This window comes from Anser cygnoides, chromosome 5, assembly GCF_040182565.1.
Source record: "Anser cygnoides isolate HZ-2024a breed goose chromosome 5, Taihu_goose_T2T_genome, whole genome shotgun sequence".
NCBI lineage: Eukaryota > Metazoa > Chordata > Aves > Anseriformes > Anatidae > Anser > Anser cygnoides.
The window spans coordinates 29,500,932-29,522,458 of record NC_089877.1 but is presented as its reverse complement, the minus strand read 5'-3'; the positions used below and the strand labels follow the sequence as shown (position 1 = coordinate 29,522,458).

The window sequence follows — 21,527 nt, the reverse complement described above, 5'->3', positions numbered from 1 at the left end:
CTCTGTCCATTGGGCCATGCTGTCAGAGGCTACAGTTATCACAGGAGGAGCAGCAGAATGTTTTTTCTGTACCTTGCCACTGCAGTTAACACCTGCAGTTATAGATTTGTATCATTGATTATAGCGTAGTTTTGCTAAGATGCCAGGTTCGATGAGCTGTGACAGCTGATGCGCAGACAAACTGGCCGTGCTTATCTCTTTCTCCTCCTCTGGTCCACATACGTGCTGTGCCTCTGCCAGAAATTATTTCCATTGGAGGAGTCAGGAACTTATTCATCTGCTCCACCAAGATTCACAGAGCTCATCTGCTGGGGCTGTGAGTCTGACTCTTGGATCCTTTGTAAAAAGTCACTTTGCTGCATGGCCTAGATGTACCATCTGTCATCTCTCTTCCAGGAAAATGGGGCTAACTATATTTAATCACTCAACAACATTCTTGGAGATCCTCAGAAGGTCTGAAAGAAGTGCGGGTCCTAAGATCTGTTGATTTCCCCTCTGTTCAATAAATTCAGTTGGAGTTGCATTCAAAACATAGAAGTTGGAATACTTTAATTTTTAAGTTTTTAGGTTTTAAGTGTGGAAACCAGTATAAGGGGCACAGAACTTCATTTGTTCTGTAAACAAAACTGCCAGCAGCTAATGACTTACAATTTGAGGACGTTTCTGTAAAGCACATCTTGATAGCAGAGAAGATTTTCCAATTCAGTATAAATTGAATTCCATCCAAGTGATTTCAAACCTCCTTGACGTCAAAGAGTGCATGTGTAACATGCACCACATATAGCCAATCCTAAAATGGAAGGTAGGAACTGAGTGGATAGTGGTTTGCATGTGATCTCGGGGGGGGAGGAAGAAATCTCAAGATACCAAGGAAGTTCCCATCACTGAGGAATACTATTACCCTTCTACTAGTCTGAAGAGCAGTGACATTTTCTGCAGGGATGAATCCTTACCAGAAGCAATTGAGCAGTTTGTGGTTAAGCTTTGTCACCACCTTCTCCTTCCACACACAAAACACAGAGAGGCAGTGGCTATTCCATGCCCCCCTTCCTTTTCTTTCTTTTTTTCCCATTTTGGAGCTTCTGATGGAAGGGAAGATTGATCCTGTGATGGCTGGAGGCCTGAAGCCAGGCAGCTAGAATGATTCTCCTGTCCGTGCTGTATGGAGAGTGAGGCACAGTGATTCCTGCTCCTCACCTTCCTGTCACTGAAGGGAAATTTTGTCACTGGAGAGACTAGGCTACATTTTTCATGAGTGAAATACATAGGCACCAGTGTAGTTTTACTAGGTATAAGCATTGCCTGTAATGTATAATGGACAGTTTCCATTGCAATTAATGAACGAAAGACACTTACAAACAAGTGACACTTACAAACAAGGCTGGCACAATTTAACTGGGAGCCTATGCAAAGAGCAAGTAGATGGAGAAAATCTTGCACTTCATTAGTCAAAGAGAAACTTTCTTATATTTCTTCTGTTGGAACAAACAAATTGAAATGCATACAGGATAAACGGAAACTGAGTCATATGAACAGTTAAAACTCATAGCTGAAGAAATTTTGCTCCTTCTAAACTTCTGGCTTTGGTGTACACTGGAAAAGCTTCACAGCTTGATACCACAACTACAAAGATATATTGAGCATAAAAATATGACTTAGGGCTTTCTGTTTATTTTCTTCTGAATAAAATATGAATCTGTCTCCTTAAATATTTCTAACCAGGAGGTGCCAAATTAGGTAAATTAATATTCAGTGCAGAAACCAAAAAATATATATTCTGTTGCTATAGCTTGAAAAACTCTGAAGAAGACAGTGGAATTACTTTGAAGCTGTAATCCTCTTAGTCTGCATACATGTGGTTAGTTTCCATTGTAGTCAATGGTTGTGATCAAAGAAAACTGACAGGATTGTCTGGGTGCTTGGTTTGGGTTTTGTTAATACAAAAGAAATTACACTTTCACTGTCACGTTCGTACCTTCTCAATAGTCACAAAACTCTGAAGGCTGACAGCATGAACTGGCATCGTTTGGCACGTGAGCCCAATGCATTTTGCTTGTGGCACTCTTTTTTTACCCTCCATTGTATTAGGAAGCGTTCTCTGAGCAGGAAGAAAGATGCATTCGTGTGAGAGTTAGAGGTATTCTGCTGCTCTGTAGTATATTCTTCTCTTTACTGCAAATGTCCCAGAACTCAAGCTCAAACTGAATGAGGAATGATCAGTAACAGTTCGGTAGAAGTTACCTGTTGACCAGCAGAAGGTGGAATGGATTGGTGCATTTGGAAATGTCACATGGAACGTTTCACGAAACTGAGCACAGCGCTGATCGCCTGGCAGCAGAGCTGTTTTTTTCTGTTTTCAGTTGTGTTTTCAAAATAGGAATTTTAAATTTAAAAAAAAATACATGTATTGGTTTTCATTTTTTTTTACTCTAATGTGTTTTTGTTGTTGTTGTTTAACCACTGGAACACGATGTTCAATGTTTATATTTTTCTTTATAGGCAATGATGAGCAAGTTATACTCCATGATGTTGAAAGGTAAGTACGCAGTTTGTGTTTCCACTGCTTCATGAACTCTCTTAATAACAACTCATTGGAGGCAATTTTGTTTTAACTTAATGGTCTGGGAGAAAAGAACAGTCTGATTTAATCCTGAAACATGTTTTTTATTTATCCAAACTCATATCTGGAATGAAGTATTCCCCATCACCCCATTTATTTATTTTTTAAAGTACTTGGTTTCTGCATCATTTTGATCTTGGGAAAGAGAGGGATTATTAAATACATATGCTCTCGTGCAAGCAGCATATTAGGTTTTGGGAAGATTCAGAGCCAGATTATTCTGGCACTTACAGGCTCTGTTTTGTGTGGGATTTTTGTTTGTCCCCTTTTTTTTTCCCCAAAACACTCACCTAGGTGTATTTAAGATAACTGGTGCTTGGCCACCTAAGTACCTTTTAAAACTGACTTGCAGCTTCTCCATGCAGATTCTCCATGCTGATGTGAAGCATATTTATTTTAAAACTTTTTTTTTAAACCAAGCCTGCAAAATAGTAGAGAATTAGGCTTTGATTAACCAAGATTACGCGGTTACTCAAAATCTAATTAATATAGTAGTGGTAATATATTTGTTTGGATTTCTCTAGATAGCATACCATGTCTTTTGAGCTTCTTACTTTTGAAATAGAAAATTTAAATGTAAAGTTTTGTTCTGTACTTTTACAGATTTAAGCAATGACAGTTTATTTCTTTAGGGAAATTTAAATGTTATTTAAAGGGTTTTATCAAAGGAATAGAACAATATTAAAATCTGTGTCTTAATATTTCAACTTTCGGGCTCTCCATGCCACCCTTTCTGCCTAATTAAGGTGATCTAAAAGGTTGGGAAAAGAGTGGAGTAGCGCAGGTGGTTTTTATTATTATTTTTTTTTTTGTAGCTGTGCCATGTCTGAAGCCTAGACACTTAGGGGACTTATTTCTATTTTGTTTTCTTTTGCTGCTTTTTCTGCATGGGAGGGGACGTGAATTGTAGGTCTGGTTTGTCCTGGAGAACTAAGAAAACCTAAAAAATAGCCAGATGGAATGTTGCTCTTTTGTGAGCTTCAGCTGAACTTAAAGAAGCCTGTATTAATGAATCTACTTATGTCTTGTGATCCTTTTCAGACTAAGTACTATAACTTGGTCCGCAGGTCCCCAGACCTCTTTCCCTTTCCCATTACCTCCTCCCAAGCGTAACTGTAGCATGGCATCACGGTCGCTATACATGTGGTTGTTGGTGGTGGTTTTTTTGTTTGTTTTATTCCAATTGAATACAAGGGGCTTGTTAGAAAGATACATTAACCTTGTCATTAATATTACCACATAGATAAAGCTGTAGATATTTGCTTTTTAAAGCAGTAGCAAAAGAAAGAAGGATAATAGTGTGTCTTTCTTCCAGCACTGAGACGTTGGATGTGTTTGCCCATGAAGATGCAGTATACGGCCTTTCAGTGAGCCCAGTAAATGATAACATCTTTGCCAGTTCATCAGATGATGGCCGTGTTCTTATTTGGGACATCCGAGAATCTTCCCATGGAGGTGAGATCTCCAGATGGAAAGTTCGTTATTTTAGGAAGAATTTGGGATATGGGCAAGCCAGGGAATGCAAAAGCTATGTTTATGTGGACGATCGAAATGGGGAATGTTGGAGAAGGGTGAAAATGATGCATAATTCTTGTGGACCGTGATAGGCGAGCCCTGATCTTTACTGTTCTGCGTGTTACTGTCTTGAATGGCTTCATAAAGTACCTGCATATAGCCCTGGGTAGCATAGAACCTGGAATGGAATAGGTTTTAACTTGAGTTAAAGGAACAGTGGAGGACACTTTTCTTAATAAAAATGTCTTGCTAAACTTTAAACCAATTAGGAATGTGGATTAGATGTTTCTTTTAAAACACTGTTTTTGTATATAGCCTGGGATAAAAAATCTTGTGGAAGTTTAGGAAGCTATTTTGATTGAAAAAACTTTCCAAAGCGAACTATGTATTTCCCTGTGACACTGGTAATTGTTCTTATGCATAATGTTTTCTGGTTCTCTTGTGAAGTGTGGACTCAAAATGAGAGCGCAAAATCAATTTATCTGACTGGGGGGAAAAAAAAAGATTTTTCGCATTTATATGGAAACTTAGATCCCTTATGAGATAACAGGGAAGAAGCTAAATTATTACTTCAATCTCTGTTTTCTAAATCGAAACACTTGCAATCTGGGTGGCTGTGTTTTTTGTTTTTGTTGTTTGTTCTCCTCCTGGAGAATTTCAATTTAGAACTGTACTTATATTTTGGAGAGGAATACTTCAGTAATTGAATTTCAATCTAGAAGTACGTCAGGAATACTTCAGTAAATTAAGTTATGCATTCACCCCATCCTAAAGAACGCAAAGCTGATAACTTAAAACTGAGCAGTCTGCATGAGCACCAAATGTGGTTCCCTTCCATCATAGCCGAAATGAAGTTGCATCTCTTTCGTAAGCTGATTAAATGCAATTGCATCAATTCATAGGTTCTGTTGGTCTTACAGTAAAGTTGTTTGTGGCGATTTGTACACATTCGTTAATGGGTCAAAGTTGCACTTTAATTGAATTAGCTTTTTTCCATACCTAGTGAATTTGATAACATTTCTAGGTTGCAATTCTGTCCCTTTTTGCCTAGGAAACAAACGCTGAAACAAGACCTACTTTCTAGTCTTAGAGCAATCTTTTAGCCCTTACGACACTAGTGGCTCTTTATTGAACGAGCACGACCAGAACTAGGTCTGTCTTGATGAAACCCCCACAGAATACTCAGAGTGGATTGCTTATAGATGCCTTGCTACATCAGGCATATTGCCTTTGTATAAGTAAAAATTAAATATAATAGCACTACATTCAATTTTCAGTAGTCTTAAGTCTTAATGTGAATTTCGATTCTCATGTGCAGTTGTGGTATCCTTTATCTCTGTCCCATCTGGTAATTTTATTAAAATATTAAAACATTCCAAAAAACAGCAAACACATTCAGTATAGGTGTGAACCTGACTTTAATAAAAATGTCCATAATGTCTCTTCTCTGGATCAGTCCTGAGAAACTCATTAGTGACATTACTCTTGCCCAGAAGTCCCTTACTAGTACAGGGAACTATTGTCTTCCTTTCAGCCAGTTTCTTGCCTACCATGCAACTTCCAACTCCCTTAGCTACAGGCAGCTGGGATTAGCAAAACTTTATACTATGCCACATGTGAAATTAGTCCTGATTAGTTCTGCCACGTTTCCCCTGAATAATAACTTCCACTACTTTTATCATGGAAAGAGATCAAATTAATCTGATGTGACGATTCTATCTTTAGTAAATCCAAGTCTCATTTCATCCCTGTTTTTCTGTTTTCGTAATATCCAAGTGATTAGACCAGACACTGAATAAATATGACTTCCAAATTAGAAATGGGAAAATGTTCACTTATGGCCTTCTTGTGAACTCTACACCATAAAGATCTCTGTTAGGAGAGCTACCTTTTGCTGACTGGATGTCAACAGTTGGTGGAAATGGACACTGCTTAAATACATCCGTATGAACCTGTTCAGTATCATAAGCTGATGTCCAATCTTATCAAAGCTTCTAAAATTGTATAAAAAGATGCAATTAAACCTTGCTACTGCCTTACTGTTACTAAGTCTTTGAATGAGAAGTCTGCACCAGTGAAAATGGAATGAAGAAGGTTTAGCTGTGGTACATGTGGGGTTCTTTGGAGTAGTGTTGTAGGTCCTCTGAATTTTAAACGAAAGAGCTTTTGTACGCTTATTTAGGATGGGAGCCCCAAGTCAGCGTTTAGAGGTGAGCCCTGCCAGTATTTACTACAAGAAAATGCCTGTCACTGGGGTAATCTTGTCTGCAGTGGTGTTGTCATGGGAATGCACACTGTGCATGCCAGTGTGAGTGTAGTTAGTTACGCTGGATAATGCGTTAGAATCTTGCAAATAAGCTCCTAGTTCAAAATAGTGCATTACGTCCATCCCTGTGCTCCTCTGCTGAGTGACGTAAGCAGCAGCTTTTATAAACCTGCGTTTAATTTATGGAAGAGATTCTGTTGAACTTTCCTTTGAGAAACATTTTCATCCCCTGGTGTTTAAGAGCTACAATTGTGAAATGAGCATAAAGAATAATAACCGAAGTAACCCCCGTATTTTTCATTAGTGACTTAGTGCCTCATTAGTTTGGCTGCTGTAATCAGTCTTTAATTTGACAGACTGAAAGGCAACTTTCAAAATCTTAGAAGAACACTATGATTCCAGGCTTTTTATAATACAGGTGTGAAGGAAGACACCAGTAATTAGTGACAATGACTTTACTAAGCAAGCATGCACAAATTTAAAGTTTAGTTTAAAATAACCAAACCAACTCATTTATTTGGCAATCACGTGTTGTTTCAGTCTCTACTCAGCTAATGCATGCCATTGCTTTCCAGTGGGGGCTGCCATTTTAGCAACATGTCAGCAGGGATCCAATTTGATGATGCAAATGTAGAAGGTCAGTTTTAATATTAAACCTTATTCGGAACTGCTATAAAACCAACAGCAATCTCTTGAAGTCTTTGAGCAGGATGGCAGAACAAAAGTTTGATCCTGTTCTTCCCTTCACCTCTACCTCCTATGATAACTAATAGCACCAGGGAGCTTCAGCTGTGTTCTGAGACCATTGTTTGGATGTCTGCTAAATGAATACTGAAAAGAAATGTCCCTGCCTTAAGCTTGTGATAGAGCAAGGGGAGGAAACAGATGGGGGCAGGACAGGTACGTATTAATTCTGTCTCAGTAGTTTGATAGGCAGTAGTTTCAGGTGTTGGGAATTTGGGAGTGTTGTCTGTTGAAACATGTTTCATATCTCTTAATGAGGGATATGAGGAAAGAAAATGAAGTATGTTTGGAGGTACTTGCGAGGCTAAAGGTGCCTGCACACAGTGTCCCAAACGAGGGCAGCAGCAGTCTCCCAGACATGGGAGCAACACGGTGGTTGCATCAGTGAATGGCAAAGTCTGGCATAATCTTGTTTCCTAGTTGCATGAAAGAATGGCAGTGTGCCACAAAACATGCACACAACAGAGACTTAGGCTATGCCTAAAGCCGTAAAGCTAGCAGAAAGATGCAGAGAAGGATGACAAAGTCACGGCTCTTTCCCATTCTTCATGGAGGCAACATTGTGATGGAATGAACAGGGCAGGGTGGCAGGCCAAGCACAGTCTTGCTTGTTTCATCCTAATCAAGATGAGAGGAAGAGAGCCTGAATGAGCATGTTGTTTTGTTTTTTTTAACTGTGTGTATGAATAGCAAAAGGTAACTACTAATGTTTTTATGTAAGAGAAGCCCCCTTTCTTGCATACTTATATGTACAATTGCTGAATAACACTTTTAAGGGGCCTCTTTTTCCTCAGGGATGGTAGATTGCTTTTAGAGCTGATTTCCATATAAGCTTCTCTCACTCTATGTAATAATATTCTCCAGTGTAAGCAAGTGCTGCTACATTTACAGTTTGGATGATCATCAGTGGCTGTGGAGGCTTCAGACATGGTCTTTGCTAGGAAGCCTTCAGAAGTCCTCCATGTGGCCCTTATTAGGTGACCATTTGGTCATGAACCATAAGAGAACTCAAATATTTAACCTTCGCAAGTGCCTAGTTTTATACTCTGATAACCTTCCATAAGCAAAATGGTGTCTTGAAATCCAGTTTGTGTCCTTTTCCATATTTAGACAAAGTTAAAGTACGTGTGGGTGGGTTCTAAAACTTCAGGTTTTTATATTGCTTTGGATGTGTCAGCTCTAGAAATGGTTTGAACATGTCTCCGTATCTGCAAATCTTGTTATGCTGTTTCCATATTAAGCTGCCAAACTCATTGCATCAAACAGTTGTATGCTTTGTTTGTTCTTATGTCTGAAATCACAACTTTTTCAACAGAGCCCTTCTGCTTGGCACACTACCCATCAGCCTTTCACAGTGTGATGTTTAATCCGGTAGAACCCAGATTGCTGGCTACTGCCAACTCTAAGGAAGGTGTGGGACTCTGGGATATTCGTAAACCTCAGAGGTAAGATCTGTCTCTCCTGGTCTTAGGCTGTGTGATTTCTTTCTCTTGGGAAGTGATGGCATGCCACTCTTTTTAGGTCAGAGCATGCAATGGTAAGAGAAGATGCAGAATAAAGTTAACAACAATGTTAGTAGTGCTGAATTAAATTATTTTGCATAATTACCCTTATTTACACATACTGTCTAATTTGATTCAAAGTGGGGCTAGATTTTCCAGTGTTAAGGTAAGTGGCATTTTGAAAGTCTGCTTGGCCTCACCACTGCAGGATTAACACAGATGTCTTGATGTTGTCAAGATCTCATCGTTTTATGTAGCATTGTCCTACTAAAAATGGAAGAAACCATGGTGGGGACACTATCTGTTTTACAATTTGTTTTTTTTCTACCCAGCTTCGTTTTCAGTGGCTGGTCAAGTCTGCTTTTTACCCAGCATTTTATGACTTCCTAGAAGGCTAAATAGTGTGCCCCCATGATTGCATAGGTTTTTAAACAAATTGACAACTTCAGAGAGAAGTTTGCAGTATGAAGTGCTACTAACTGGACTGGGTTCTAAAATGGGCTTATGCAATGCCAGATACCAGAATTTTAAATGAACGAGAGGTTAAGCTTCTGTTGGAGGTTTTTCTTTTTTCTTTTTTTTTGTCTTTCAGATTTTGAAAATAATTTCCTTTTTTCCTCATAACTATAAGAAGAAAGTTGAACACTTCAAAAAAATGTTTATCCCTTTTTTCTCCAGCTTTTGTTTCCACATTTCCAGTTATAAATGGAAACATAGAATAATTACAAAAAAAAAAAAGTGAAAAGAGGAGGAAAGAGATGGTAGTTGTTTTATGATACAGTAGCCTCATTTATTTAAAATCTTCCATAACATACACTCCCTTTATCAACAAATTTCTTGGAATATCTAGAAGATACATATCACCGAAAATACTTCTTGGTTTTGTATTGTACAGACAGAAAAAACAATATCATTTGGAGTTAATTATAACTGGCTGAAAAAAAATTCCAAAATGTTTAAATATCCCCTATAATAGCAACCAAATCATGATTTCAAAGGGGCTTATTATTCTTAAATTGTAAACATTTTTGGTTTGAATTTTTGACTTTTGCTTTTAAACTTGAATCAGTATTTGCTTGCTGATGCTCGTGGCTCTAGAACTCTCTCATATTTGTAAATTTTGCCAGAGCAAAAAAAAAAGTTGGCAGCTGTTGTACGTTCTGCTATTGCATTTAGGTTTGATTAAAATAAACTGGAAGGGAGTTAGAAGACAGCCTAGGCATTTTCCTCTAATCCCTGTCAAACCCTTTGTGTAGGTCTTAATAAGTAGCTTTCTGACAGCAAACTGTTCATCACTCCCTGGAGAGAGGGAGAGAAATTCAAGTTGTTAGGTTTATTTCTTTCTTTACAAAAAAAAAAAAAATTCCTGTTCGTTTCCATAAAGCTCATGCCATTTTTTTTCCTTATAAACTAATATGGATAAAGTTGGTGTCTTCTTTCCAAGGTATCTAGCTTTGTACTGTTTCTGCAGGATTCTTTGTGGTTTTTTTTGTTTGTTTGTTTGTACCTCAATTTTGTGATTTAAGAACTTCCACAGGTTAAGGTTGCTCTCATTTTGAAGGGGAGTTATGCCAAAACACTTTTCTTCACACATTTTTTCTCAGAGTACAAACAGACAGAATTATGTTGGAATAGTGCTGTAGCTTATACTTAATAGAAATTATACACAGATGCAAAATTTAGATTAAGTCTTTGGTTTGGGCAGCAAAGTGAAATGGAATGATACATGTAACTGGAAAGGTTAAAGGGAATAGATAGAGGAAGTACCTATTACAAAGGATGCAAGCATTGCCTCTGATAAATGCAGGAGCAGATCACTAGAGAAGGGAATTCTTCTCCCACAAATCGGAATAGCTGCTTTCTGATACTTTTGCTATTCTCGTTAAGACTTTGATTATCCAAAAGTTTCTCAGCTTAAATATTAAAAAGGGTTGATAAGTTATTGTTTGGGTGTAGTAGCAGCTGTCAGGTCATAGAAACCCTGAAGATCTCCTGTCTAGATGCTATCATGCCTTCTTCCTCAGTTTTAACTCCAAGGCAAAATGCTTGTTGGGGGCAATTGTGTGTGTATGGGATAGTAGTCTGTGCTCACACATGTAAGGACACGGATTTTACTCGTATTGTGGCATTGTTCTTTCTAATGCCGAATACAAAATAGCTATAGCATAAATTCATTGGTAATGCTTCCTAGCAAGTATTATGTATTTCTTCAGGTTTAGAACCAGTGTGTGAACGACTTGATAAACTTTGATAAATCTGAATTCTAAAGTCTTTTCTTTAAATGATGAAAGGGGAAGGGAAAGGGTGCCTTATGTTATAACTTGACTGAAGGCCTTGAATGAATTAAATGGGTGGAAGCTTGTACACTTATCTGATGGACAACAGCTACCCTCTTCTGGTCCTAATCTGATCAAAGTAAATTTTTCCAATTAAAAAGCTAAATAGTGGTGGTGAAACATCATACCTTGCAATAATAGTGCTGAAGTTCCTGGGTGGGTAGGTCACGCCACTTTTTCCATGTTTAAGGGAAGGCTTACAACATCCTTACTGTACTGGTGGATGTACACTGTGTATAACATGCAGCTAATCCTTAAGCACTGAAGTCTTATAGCATTTGCACCTACGAAGTAGGTGTGCTGCATGGTGTATAACAGGTACATGTTTTCTGCCTGCAGCCTGTTCCTCCTAGAGGGCTCAGAAACAGGAAAGAGAATAGTAAGGGACAGCCCTGCCCCTCTTAGAGTAGATGATATTTAGAACCTCCAGCTTGGACTGAGGAAGCTGTAAGATTAAATGAATGCAGGTGAAAACAGTCCGCTTTCAGCTGTCACTTTCCAGGACAGCAATCAACTTTCTTCCTTGGCGTGACCAGAGATATGCCCAAAACATGGTAAAGAGGGTATTCTTGGTGGTGGAAAGAAAATGGCCTAAAGCACTCTGGTGCTACTTCAGTTCGTTACCAAGAAGCTCTCAGGAAAGAGGAATCTTCAGAGTGAGATGTCTGTGTTGTGCTGGTGGGCTGCCAAAGCCAGAGTCAGTCAGATTTAACCAAATTAAACCAGATTTTTAGCGTGGGTTTTTTTTTTTTTTAAGAGTTCCAAAGCATTTTTCAAAGCTTCCACTTGTCTCTAGAGATCTAGTTTAATAATCTGGAAATATACAACTTTATTTTCAACATATTTGACGCCAATTCACTTTGTCTCATAAGGAAACAATTCTGTTAATGTGTAGATCAGTTAAGATATAATCCTTGTTCCAAATGCTATTAAAAATGGAAAACAAACTTCAGGTTTTTGTCAGTGGGTTTTAGTTTGTTATAGTGTCTTCCAGAGAAAATACATTGAATTGAAATATATTTGTATTAAAAAAAATCTCTTAAGAGTGAAATAATCCACATAGTGCTGTAAGTACAGTATTAGATAGACTTTACATAGAACTGAAGTCGGTACGTGAGTGAATTTCTGTCTATTTTCCCTATTTGTATTAATACTAAAAAGATACAAAGGATAGTTTCAGGTAAGATGTGTTCCAAAACCCTTTTGGCTGTTAAGAAATTTTATAGGGAGAAGGGGTTAAAGAGCCTTGAGGTTCTCCGTAATCTTGGGATAAACAGGAAGCTGCCTCTATAATTGCATGCCAGAACAGCAGCACAGCAAGAAAGGTAACCCCATCAGCTGCTTTCCTCATTGTCAAGACTCTGCTAATGGTGGAAATTCTTGCTTCTCTGCGGGTTTCTTTCTTTGATGCTGTTATCGGGATCCAAGAAAATGTAACACTGTGAGGTGTGAGAAGGATAAAGGGAATAGAGGCTTTGCTGGGTTACAGCGTAGAAGTATTAACTCGCTGGGATTGTTGAGTATAATGATAGTGTAAAATTGCTAGGTATATCTATCCCTTCCCATGACTATCTTTTTATTTCTATTCTGTGCATGAAGCTCATTTGTGAGGGAATCTATTTTATGCCCCAGGCTGTTAAGGGAAACTCCATGTTTTTTCAGTACCAGAGTAATCCTTCACAATATTGTGACCTTTGTGGGAACGTTTCAGTCCTATCGTTCCGCCTGGGCTGCTAGCAGAAATGGCCTAGCTCAGGTAAGCTTTGGATGTTTTGTCCTGGTGTGTAGTAGTGGGGTTATGGTCAGAGGCTAAGTGGCTAAAAAGAAGGGGAGGAAGAAATTGCTGTGGATTGCCAACATAGTAACTTCCAGTGGCTTATGTAGGTCTGCACCACTCTGCTACAAGTAAGGTGAAATGGGTATAAGTAGTTAATTTGCTGCTAGTGAAGTACTTCATTTAAACTGGTGATATAGCTCGCATTTCCCAAAACTACTGTTCCATCTGTCAAGTATCAGATGGAAGCAGGGTTAAATTGATGCAGGCACTACTTGGTTTTCCTCATAACTGGAGACTGTTCTGGGGAATCCTGCTGTCGCTCCCCTGCAAAATCCAGAAAGCAAATCAAAAGCCTGGAAGTCTGAACACCAGCTGTTTGGGGCCAAGAGTAGTAGCAACAGTAGCCTGTAGCTAGCAACACCTTCACTTACCATGTATTACAGCCAACAGCAGTGGCACAGGAATACTCTTCACATATTCTTCAAACCAAGAGAGGTTTGTTGATCCCACAGGATTCAGCTGGCCTTCAGGAAGGTAATCAGGCTTAATGTAAAATTTCTGGTTTTAATCTGCAAAGGCTCTTCAAGTGAGGTACAGTTTAATATTGATCAGTTAGATATGATGCATTGTCAGAAAAATAATGATTTGCTATTAGCTTTGTAACTTGTATGATAGCTGATAAAATATGGCTAACTGACTGCAGTTTTAAACTAATAGCTCTAAATTTTCAGGGGCATTGAATTTAATTGTCTCCAAAGGTCACCATTTCTGGAAGCTCAATTTGGTCAAAACATTTAATCAGCTCAAACTGTGTCTAATTGGTGCTTCTGAAAATTCAGATTTAGTGTCTTAAAGGCAGAGAGAATAAAAAATGTTTTAAAAGGTTTTCTATTCAATCTAGAGGAGTAAAAGTGCTTTTAAAGACCTTGGAGCTCAAAATTCTTGTAGCTTACAAATCTAGGCATCCATACTGATCACTCCATTTGTGTAACTAGTGACTGTATAATCACATTTTAATGACTTTCTGCAACAGTTTCGCAACAGTAGGATCATGCACCTGGAAGTGGGTAGAGACCAGAGTTTCTCTTCTCCACTTACTGTATCCAAAAGTAAATTAACATCCACAAATAGCCCCTTGATGCCACGTGGATAGGATTGCAATATAGCTACTTAGCAGCGTTGCTCCAAGGAATGTCACCTCAAAAATCCAAATGCTAAAAACTCTCTTCCCATCTTCTCATTAGTATTCCTCCGTCACCCTTCTAACTGAACATCAATGCAAGGGTAGTCACAACCTAGTGCTGAACGGATCACTATGATATAAGTACTGTCTCTAAGGGTCTTCTTTTCAATTTCTTTTTGTACCCTTATTAGGGAAGGTGTCAGTATGTCAGAATCGTCAAGTTAATAGTGTTCTGTGGTGATTCAAAATATTGAATGGAGCAATGATAACCGAGGAGATTAGTGAATTTGGATACAGATTTCACCATTTGTTAGAAACAAATGAGCTGTATCTACTTATCTATCCTCAAAAATCTGAGGATTTTTCTCCAAAATACACAGTTCTTTTCTACTTGATTTACAGGGGTATGGCTTCTTGCCAGCTGTTATATGCCTTCAGCCAGGAGAGTTAGTTTTATCTGCTTTTTTCAGGCAGCTCTAAACACCTCCTACAAATTATAAATAAAGTATTCTTAGGGCTAGGGGAAAAAAATGTCCTGATTAAGGGTAGAGTTTATTCATATACTAAGAAAGTGGTTAATTTTCTGATGGGAAGCTGGGAGTGCTTCACATTCAACAACTACAGTGAAGAAGGTGGCTAAAAAGAGAGCTTTTCTTGGTGTGCACAAGAAAATTTAGGGACAGTTGCACAGCTCTGAATTGTGAGAAGTTCAGCTCACTTTAAATAATCATAATCTGATTAATCTTGCTGCCTGAGTCAGGATACAGAGACAGATGCATTTTGCTTAATTTCAGAGTTCATTCACACCTTGGTATCTCTTCTTCTGTCTCAGATTTTCTCAGTGCAGCAATTGAGATTCCTGCCACCCCCCTTCACAAGCCTACTAATAAGATCTAAATGCAATGGGCTGGCTCATCAACGATAGCATATGAGGCACCATTCAGACAGAACTAGTAGAAATCCAGTATGATTACGAGTTGACTGGTGATTCTGGAAATATTTTTCCTTTTTTTATAGTGTATTAATATTGTCTTTTGTTCAGATGGATGTTAAACCACAGCCAGCTGTATTGTTTCTTCTTTAAAAATAGCGTGTTGAGAAGCTTAAATATGTTCTTGATTAGTGAGGAGGTCTGTTGTAAGGCACTTGCAACGCTAGATGGAGCCTAGAAGCTGTGCCTGTTTTAGATAGGCAAAAAAGGCAGTTCTGTGCATCATAAACTGTTCGCAGCAAAAATGTATTGGGGATCTGTATTGTTACAGAATTGCTGGGGGCAACTCAGCAAGTCAGTGTACTTATATATTTCAACCAACGACTGTGTAACTCCAGATATTTTTAAGTACTCTAGTGTTCTTCCTTCTTCCCTTTTTCCAGTCCATGCCCATCTCCTTTTTTTTTGCCCTTTTTTTTTTTTTAAGGAAGGGCCCAGTGAATAGTAGAGATGATGGGAACGAGTCTATTCTTTATGATTATATAATTTCTGATTATATTCAGATGTTATCTCTGTGCTAATAGCTTTAAGTTAAAACACAAACAACTTCTTTGTATGGAGGAGTATGGAATATCTCTCTATCCATCAAAATCTAAGGATGTAGAAGTCCTGCAGGTGATTGATGTTGGACTGACATACTGACATGTAACTGAAAAAACTTGATGGTCTTTCAAGTTCACAAATCCTTTGTCAGGTGTGAAATAGAAGCGGCAGCTGTCAGAACTATAGGCAGAGTGAGTTAAATGCACGTCAGGCAGACCATCTTTGCAGGAGAGGGCAAGGTAGTACCTCTGAGTAGAGGCGTGGTTTATTCTGATGCTGGTGGATGAGAGAACAAGGAGGAGGGAGGAAAGGGAGATGAGTATTTTCAGCTCTGCCTGTGCCACAGGTGATATTTATAGCCTGTGGAACAGAGAGGGCTGAGAACCTGTATGGTGGTAGAGAAGATTTTAAAGGTCCTAAAGCTAGCATCATAACTGAGTCCATAAATACAGGTCTCCAACAGTTATCAGTTTTAGTTTCCAGGCTCATACCTGGTCCTGTTATTTGATCCTTAAAGATGATGCCAGGAGAGCAAATGTAGCAGTTATTTTCTGAGGAATATTCATATACATGCTGCATGTTATCCTTTCCAGGTTACCTTCCTGATTTCTCTCTAACAAGTAGCTGTCACCTAGTTTTATCTCTGTGTTACCAGGGTGTCTGATATGTTGACTGAAACATACCGAGCTCCTGGAATTACAAGTGTGGGATCCAGCACTCTTCGTGGCTGTGTTGCACAGGTCATTAGTCCAGTGGGTAGCCACAGGGTTTGCTTTTGACAACAAATTTAGTGAGGCTGGGACTGTTCAGAAGCTAGAATTGGTGGACTGGAAATTTTCTTTCAAAGTAGCATCTTTGGTTGTAATTATTTCATCCCTACAGGTTTTCGATATGATGATACATGAGGTCTGCAGGAGTGGGGTGGCAGGAATATGTGAAGATTTAAGGTTTTTCTATGACTGTTTTGCATTTTGACCCTGCATGTAAAGGAAGGAAGCCTGTGATACTACTAATCACTTGTAATGCACATGGTTTAGGATTATCAAAGCCCTTGCAGATGGAGAAGAAATTTCTCTGCATCACTGAATCTCCAACTACCAGTTTTAATTATTTCAGTGCAATAAAAATGTGCTGTGTGTTTCTGTTTTGAGACCTCTGCTAGTCCTTCTCTGAGCAGAGCACTGAATTAATGAGTGAAGGAAAAATGTGTGTATCATCAGGTCATTTCTTTCCCTTCTAGTAGAACTATTTGTTGTGAATTTTGACTATTTTTATGCTGCTTAAAGTAACTCATTTAGCTAGGTTGCAACATAAATTTTAAATGCAGCTTAGGCACTCACCAGTATAGGCCAACCATACCACTTAAAATAGTTCAAATAACTATTTATCCTCTCTCACTGCTCAGGAAATACAACTCACCCCAACCCCCCATACTTGTAGCATCCTCATCTGTTTTGTGGTACTGAGACACCTCAGATGATTTTTGTCTCAACCTAGAATTTGAGGCTCTCCTGACCCAGTTCTGATTTGGTGTATTTGCCCCACACGGCACAGAACATAAGCTTAGATTTTTTTTCCCCTATTTGTTTCCATTATTACTTAAACATTTCTTTTTGTTATAGAAAGTGAATTTATTGCTGAAGTTTATGGAGAATTATTCTTTCATGGAAATCTTTGGGGTTATGTTGAAGCAACTGTCAAATGGTTATGGTGAGGGGTGGCATTTTTGTGGAATGTGTATTGGATTTGTTTTCCTCATTGCAACCATAAATAAATCTCGAAACTGTTTGCCACAGGTTTTAGCTAAAATCAAATGACATCTTTGAGATGAGAACCACTGAAGAAAAGAGGGAGTGCTTTCACATAAACCTTTCTGACTTTGGGCAAAGAGTGATGGTTACAACCTTTAAGGCTTTCTACAAGTTATATTTCTGCTGGGCAGAGCACTTTGCTGCGTATGGACTCTTTCGTTGTGGTTGGTGCTTCTTTATCTTTTAAGGACAGAGGTGCTACTCTAAAGTTGCAAGAGATGTAAATCAGTGAATATAATGCTAAATATTTTTATTCTGAAGTGAGCAATCTTTGCAGGTGTGAGTGCCAACTAATACCTAGTCTAGAAATACTTCCAGTAAGTGTGCAAGACTGCTGGATACTGCCTGGTACTCTTTCCCACCTTTATATGACATGAACTTACTTAAGAGTTAACTAGGACAGTACTGTATAAAGGCCCCCCTCACTTGGTGCCTGTTTTAAATGTACACACGCCTTGGTTCAACCCTGTTCTAAGACATGGGAAGTAGTTGTTGAAACATAAATCCGTAGGAAACTGTGGTGGAACAACTTGATGAGACCAGAGTTGTTGTTAGAGTTGCATTTAGGTAGGTTTATGTGCCATTTTGTATTCATCTTGTACACGTTGGAAGGCAAAAGCTTTGTTTCAAGACTAGATGGTGCTTCTGCAGGGAGCACCTTAGATCTTGCCCCTCTTCCTCTCAAAAGAAAGGAAGGCCCCAGAGCTGAATGCAGTGCTCCAGGTGGAACAGAGGGGGAGAACCGCCTCCCTTAACCTGCTGGCCACGCTGCTTTTGGTGCAGCCCAGGATACGTGTGGCTTTCTGGGCTGCCAGTGCACGTTGCTGGCTCATGTTGAGCTTCTCGTCAACTAACACCCCAGGTCCTTCTCGTCAGGGCTGCTCTCAAGCTGTTCTCTGCCCAGCCTGTATTCGTGCTTGGGATTGTCCCAGCCCAGGTGCAGGACTGCACTTGGAGCAGCTTTGCTACAGAAAATCTGTAGCTGATGTTATTCAGCTTTGTTAAGGCAATACAAGAATCACAGTACAGGAAAACGCACAGAGGAAAAAATCCTTCATAGGACTGCATTATTGATCAGGGACTGGTCTTGTGTAGGCCCTAAGGTGTAAATACAGAGTTCCTCTTCATGAGGAACTACCTTCTTTTGCACTCAGATTATCTTTCTGAGGTAACTTTCTCTGGCGGCTGTGTACTTTGTGTTATACTGACTTTGGTGTGTGCTTTGTTTTGGAAACAACTATTGTTCCTTGGTTTGGCCTAGAGGTCATCTTCCCATGCCACGTCTGGCTGTACTTGCATCTTCTCTGTCTGGTTATCTGATGGAACCTACTCCTTCTTGTTTTACTGGCTTCAGCTGAGCAGTGTTCTCTCCCACAGTCTATACTCCATCCTTCAAGGTGCTATTTCTGAACACGGTGAGTAATAGACTGACTTTAGAATTTAGAGATTAGAAAAGGAGAAAAATGCTGAAATCATTTAGCTAGTTTGCTTGTGGTTATTGGACAGTTACTCTTTACTTTGCATTCTCTACTTTTATTTTGCTTTTTAAAATCTGGTTAAATTTTTTTTTTTTTTCCCTCTTCTTGCAAAACCATTTTACTATCTAGTAGATCTCATTTATTACTTACTTGATAGTAACAACTAGATAATTCAAGCAGAGTGAGAACAGGGCACTTGTGCCTGCTGACTCAGAACTGTAGTGAGGGCAAGGCTGGGCTGGTGAGAATGTTTGGGAACAGGTCTGTAATAAGACTAAAACAAACGTTGAGTAGAGCTGAAGGAGGATGTGAAACATTCAAATAAATAGGGTTGTTCTTTCGTTGTTGTCATTTCCTAACGCTTAATTGCTATAATAGCCTTAAGCCCTAAAAGGATGTAAGTGATACAGGTGCGGGAAAGAGTTTGGTACACTTTGGGCTTCTGCTCTGTCTTTCTAGTCAAAAATAATGACATTTTATAGGTGGGTGTTTTTTTGTTTGTTTTTTGTTTTTCCTGTGAACAAAGGTAGAGTAAAGGAAAACATAACAGTGCTTTCTGGAGAACTGCCTGCAATCACTAGCATTCAGCATCTCTGCTAGATCATAAGGACTAAACCATGCAAGCCTTTGCTGTTACAAGATCTTGTTGCCCTGGGTACTTAAATCTGGTGATGTCAGATGATTTTAAGGCTCCAGATTCTGAAGTCAATTATCAGATAAGAATCTCTCATTAAAAAAATAATTTTATATATATATATAAAATATTATTTATATATAACTAAATAAATAATTATAAAATATATATAAAAAATACAGCCTTCCTGGCTTGGAGGGAAAGATCAAGCTTCTGTTCACCGTAGAGTTTGTCAAGCACAAAAGTTTATTAATGTTGGGGATTGATCTTTCTTCTAACTTGCATGTTCCTGAGCCTAACAGTAGAGGTGAGGAAGAATGACATGTTCTTTGAACATCCAGAATTTTCACCCTGAACTCCCTAATTTTCCAGTCTTGTTGTATGCAGGTGATTTTACTTGTTTTTTCCTCTGCAAAGGAAAGCAAAGGTATTTAGTTTTACTAACAATACACAGTCTTCATTTTATATGGTTGTTCTTTAAAGTACAAATACCCATCATTTCCTCATGTTCTGAGGGATGTTGTTCATCTACAGAAGATTTTTTGTACAGGTAGTGAGATAATTAAATAGTGATGACAATTTAGAAAGAGGAGCATGTTACTATGAAATAATAAAATGCTGGCTATGGCTTGCGTATTCTTTTTCTCAAGACACTGATAGACTTAATTTAGATTTGTTAACACTTCTCAATACTTAGAGAGAAATTCCAGGCACTTTTTTACATGACTGTGCTGCTTTTTAAAGAAGATAGCTTGAGATTTCTGTAAGAATTTTAATTTCCTTTAAAACAGGGAAAAAAAAAAAAAAGCATGCATGTTAATTGATACCTTGCTTGCTTTTCTATCATTGGTAAATTTGGCTCTTCCTAAGTGTTTGCTCCAGATTGAATAAAAACTGTGTGTTTTTACATGCACAGAATTACTTTCTCAAAAAAAAAAAAAAACACCCTTTCTGTGGTTTTCCAGGCCAAGATTTCTATTTGCCAAGTTTCATGCCAGTTCTTTTTGCACAGTTAGAAGTTCCTCAATTTAGTGGTTACAGAACTGCTGACAAACACGGCTGTATGCAATCGTACGTATTAGTTACAAGCAGTCAATTCATTTTTCCCTTTTAAGGTCATTCTTTCATTATGTTAGTTTCACACACTGCTGTTTATGATACCGCTACTTTCTCACTTCCTTCCTTCCTTATCCCTCTTAAATGACTCTCATTTCCCAAGGACAGTATCTGTACTGCAGTTCACTGTCAGATTTACAGCTTATCGAGAGAAACTATTCAAATGGTTCAATTTAATGCTGTCATACGCGCCTCTTCTATTTTACTTCTGCCAGGACACTGATCTTCTCTCAGTTCTAATGGTCACTGTCTGCTGTCAAGCAAACTCATGAGTAGTCAGGGTTAAGCGTATGTTACCAGTCAGGCAGCTGACTTTTCCAGAAAGGATGAAACAACCTTTTTTTCTTCAGGTAGTGGGGAAGAGGAGGGAGACATTTGTTTCAGGTATGGTCTCTTCCTGCAGAGGAAGTGATCGAGTGATGCAAATTCTGACTGCAGTGAGACGACTCCTTCCCTCACCCCGCTAGCTGCCAGCAGAAGTGGATTTATTTACTTTAGTGGTGCTGCTCTTGGATTGAAAGCCTTCTATTGTTTGCCTGAGCTGGTATTTAGCTAACACTTGAGCGCTGCCTGAATGCAGCACATCCAACTACGGAAATGACCATATTGCACATAACTGTCCATTTACTCCCTCCTCAGCCTCCCTCCAGCGCCAGCATGTGTGTTTGGATGTAATGTTCCATCTGTGGACTAAATATTTCTCTTAATCATACAAGATGACTTTTTTTTTTTTTTTGAACTCAGGAGTGCGTATGGCTCTATTACTTCCAGAGCTGGTAGGCAGCCCCAGCATTCCCCGACTGCCTGGGCAAGCCAAGTTTGGAAGCAGGAAGCAGACTCCTGGCGTAGTCTGGGTCTGGGTGCACGGAGCTAATGCCCGTGGCAGAAAGCGGGTGCTGCCCGTCTTGCTCGGGCATGTCCTTTTGGGATCTCCCTCAGATCTTTCCCTAGCTGTCGTGGTTTGGGTGTTTGAGATGGGAGTATTGGTCTTAGTCTGCCACATCAGTAAAG

At 38.9% G+C, this 21,527-nt stretch overlaps 1 protein-coding gene across 2 annotated transcripts in view; it reads left to right on the top strand.

Moving 5' to 3' along the window:
• DCAF5 (DDB1 and CUL4 associated factor 5) overlaps positions 1–21,527 on the top strand; it is a 70,329-nt gene that overhangs the window by 13,254 nt on the left and 35,548 nt on the right. For both annotated transcript variants that reach the window (XM_066998566.1, XM_013174136.3), the window contains exons 3-5: positions 2,500–2,536; positions 3,936–4,075; positions 8,461–8,590. In XM_066998566.1, coding sequence (XP_066854667.1) covers positions 2,500–2,536; positions 3,936–4,075; positions 8,461–8,590 — 307 coding nt within the window. The remainder of the gene's footprint in view (positions 1–2,499; positions 2,537–3,935; positions 4,076–8,460; positions 8,591–21,527) is intronic.